Source organism: Peromyscus leucopus, chromosome 9, assembly GCF_004664715.2.
Source record: "Peromyscus leucopus breed LL Stock chromosome 9, UCI_PerLeu_2.1, whole genome shotgun sequence".
NCBI classification, from domain to species: Eukaryota; Metazoa; Chordata; class Mammalia; order Rodentia; family Cricetidae; genus Peromyscus; species Peromyscus leucopus.
The window spans coordinates 69997458-70000518 of NC_051070.1; the positions used below are offsets into that span (position 1 = coordinate 69997458).

General features: G+C 39.5%; 1 gene segment (V, D, J or C); it reads right to left on the bottom strand.

Moving 5' to 3' along the window:
• Positions 1-1578: 1578 nt before the first annotated feature.
• LOC119088447 lies at positions 1579-2170 on the bottom strand. The segment is given in 2 exon segments: positions 1579-1931; positions 2078-2170. Coding segments are annotated over 2 exon segments (405 nt in total).
• Between the last annotated feature and the right edge of the window lie 891 nt (positions 2171-3061).

Consider the following 3061-nt stretch of genomic DNA (forward strand, 5'->3'; position numbering starts at 1 on the left):
GTTCTATTGTTTCTATATGTAATTATATAATTCTATATGTAATTATAATCTCAAAAAATAAAAAAATACTTAAGAAGATAAACTACTTGCTTTTGTAGTTTCTTACATATTCTGCTATCAGTCCCTTGTTAGATATATAGTTTTTTTTCTTAGAGTTTCTATTGTTGTGAAGAGACACCATGACCATGGCAACTCTTATAAAGGAAAATATTTAATTGTGGTGGCATAGAGTTCAGAGGTTCAGTCATTATCATCACGGTGGGGCATGGATGTGTGCAGGCAGACATGCATGTAGGTGCTGGAGAGGTAGCTGAAACTTCTATATCTTGCAGGCAACAGGAAGTGGACTGAGTGTCACACTGAGGGAAGCTTTAATAAAAGAGACCTCAAAGTCTGCCCCCACAGTGACACACTTCCTCCAACAAGGCCACAACCACTTCACCAAGGCCACACCTCCTAATAGTGATACTATTAGGTGGCCAATTACATTCAAACTACCACAGTTTTTAAATACTTTCTTCTATTATGCATGTTGTCACTCCATTCATTTTATTATGGCCATTGCTTAGCAGAAGTGTTTCCTTCTTATGTAATCTATTTGCCAATTTTTGCTTTTATTTATGTGATTTAGGAGTTTTGTCCAAGGAATAAAAATCCTTGCCAATTGTAATGCCCTGAAACATTTCCCCTGTTGTTTCTGGTTGTTTTTGTAATTTTAGGTTTTATGTTTAACTGTTCAATCTATTTTAACTTTGGTTTTATAACTTGTGAGAGATAGAGATCTAGTTTGATGATTCAGTACATGGACAGCATTTGCTGAAAAATCTATCTCTTTCCCCAAGTGTATCATTTGCACTTTTGTAAAAAGTCAGTTAGAAAGCTTTTTCCATAGATACTAAGGAGATACTTGAAACATCATAGTGTTGCATGACACAGGATGTATTTATATTACTAATAACTCATACATACATATAAAGAATGTGTGTGTGTGTGTGTGTGTGTGTATGTGTGTGTGTTATAAGTTTCATAAGGTTTCAAGGTTTTCATTGGATTTTCTTTTTTCAAGACAGGGTCTCACTTCGTAGCCCTGGTTGTCCTGGAACTTGCTTTGTAGACCAGGTTGGCCTTGAACACTCAGAGATCTACCTGCCTCTGCCTCCAGAGTACTAGGATTGAATGTGGCAATCACCAAGCCTAGCTCTGCATTGGATTTTTAATAAAATAAAAATTCCTAGCAGTTGGCAATAACAAAGTATTTTTCCTTTAAAAACGTTCAGTTGGTTGTAGGTGTGTGTGTGTGTGTGTGTGTGTGTGTGTGTGTGTGTGTGTGTGTGTGTAGGTTTCCTCCTGCCATGATGTGTGTTTGGAAGAATGACTTTCAGGAGTTGGTTCTCCCCTTCCACATGTAGCTCCAAGGAACTACAGTCAGGTCCTCAGGTTTGGTAAAAAGTGCTCTACTCACTGAGCCGCCTTGATTGCCTTACAGGTGATATTTTTATGATCACTTCTCAGATCACCACATTCATTTCAGTTTATAGCGATCCATTATAATCCAAAACATTTGCAGGGATAAAAATGCTACTGCAGTCCCAGCTGAACGTTTGCATTCAGGCTGCAGGTGCCTGCACAGCACTGTGTGCTTGCTGCACAGAGGTACAGGGCTGAATCTTCTGCTTGTGCAGCTGTTATATGCAAGGAGACGTGTCTAGCATTTTTATCCAGTATCACTGTGAATCTCCCCTCCTTCCTTCTGTCCACATTTGAGCGAATGTCTGCGAGGAGAGTAAGGCCTTCCCTTCTGTCCTTCTTATACCAGGGGAAATAATTAGATGCCGAATTTGTGTAAGTGCAGTTGATAGCAGCTGTTTCTTTTTCCCAGACATCCAGGATGGAAGGACTCTGCATCACCGTGTTTGCTTGACCGCTTACCACTGTTGAGATAGTGAAGATGAGTTACTGGGTCATCTCTAGACTTTACAATTTATTTCTAGAATATCTACAGGGGGTGATCAGGATGAAGCCCTCCGCTTCCCCAGACTTGTGGGGAAGCTTTCAGGAAGCCCAGGGAGTGACTTACAGTTCAGATGAACACAGAGGAGCATGGGCAAGGCTTCAAAGTACTTCTCCATTGTTCTTGTTCAAATCACACAGTGACCTACACTTCCTAGGAAGGTACATATTCTATTCATAATTGTTCTGTTCTTACTTATCTTGGCTCTGAGCCAATAGGAAACAAACTTCTCTGCCCACGAATACTGGGTTGAACTGAGTGAACCCACCTTTTCTTTGCATGTGAAATGAACTGCTGCCACCTCGTGTGTGTTTTGATCACTTGCTGCTGAGGTGTGCCGAGTACTCAGGCATTCTGTCTTTGGATGGAGAGCTGGCATATCTGTTTGCTACCCAGAAACCCCTCTTGCTACACAAGTAGAACAAGTGTTTCTGGGGACTATATTGCAGACTTTCCTTTAAATTTTGTATTGTATAGTCATTCTTGATTAAATTGGAGACTTGGAAACAAAGGGGGAAAATCTGTCAATGAAAAGTAAAACACACACCATAATTGTGATCTAGACTAGCATGCAGACACAAAGAATGTCACCCAATGATGATGCTACACTCTGTTTATACAGAAACAATGATGCTATACCCTGTTTATACAGAAACAAGTACATAGTCCAGACAGAAAGTCTTTACTGCCTGGTAGTGTAACTTCTGTGAGTGAACACAGTGGTGGTGGAGCTAAGCCTCGGCACCATCGTGAAAGTTCTTAATGTCAATGTGTCCTCTTGAGTGTTAAGAAAAGCAAACTCCTAGGAATTGTCAGACACACAGGTATGAGATCCTGACACATAACAGCTTCAGAGATGGTTTGTTACCTTGAAATGATTATTCCTAGCTCCCTCCAGAAAGCCTGAAAGAAAAAATATTGACATTTAATTAAAGACTCTTCATTTTAATATTTCTATTAAATATTTAATACTATGTCTAAAGAAGAGACAAGATAAAGTCTCCAGAGAGACCATTCCATTTACTCACTTGGATTTCTTATACAATGTTT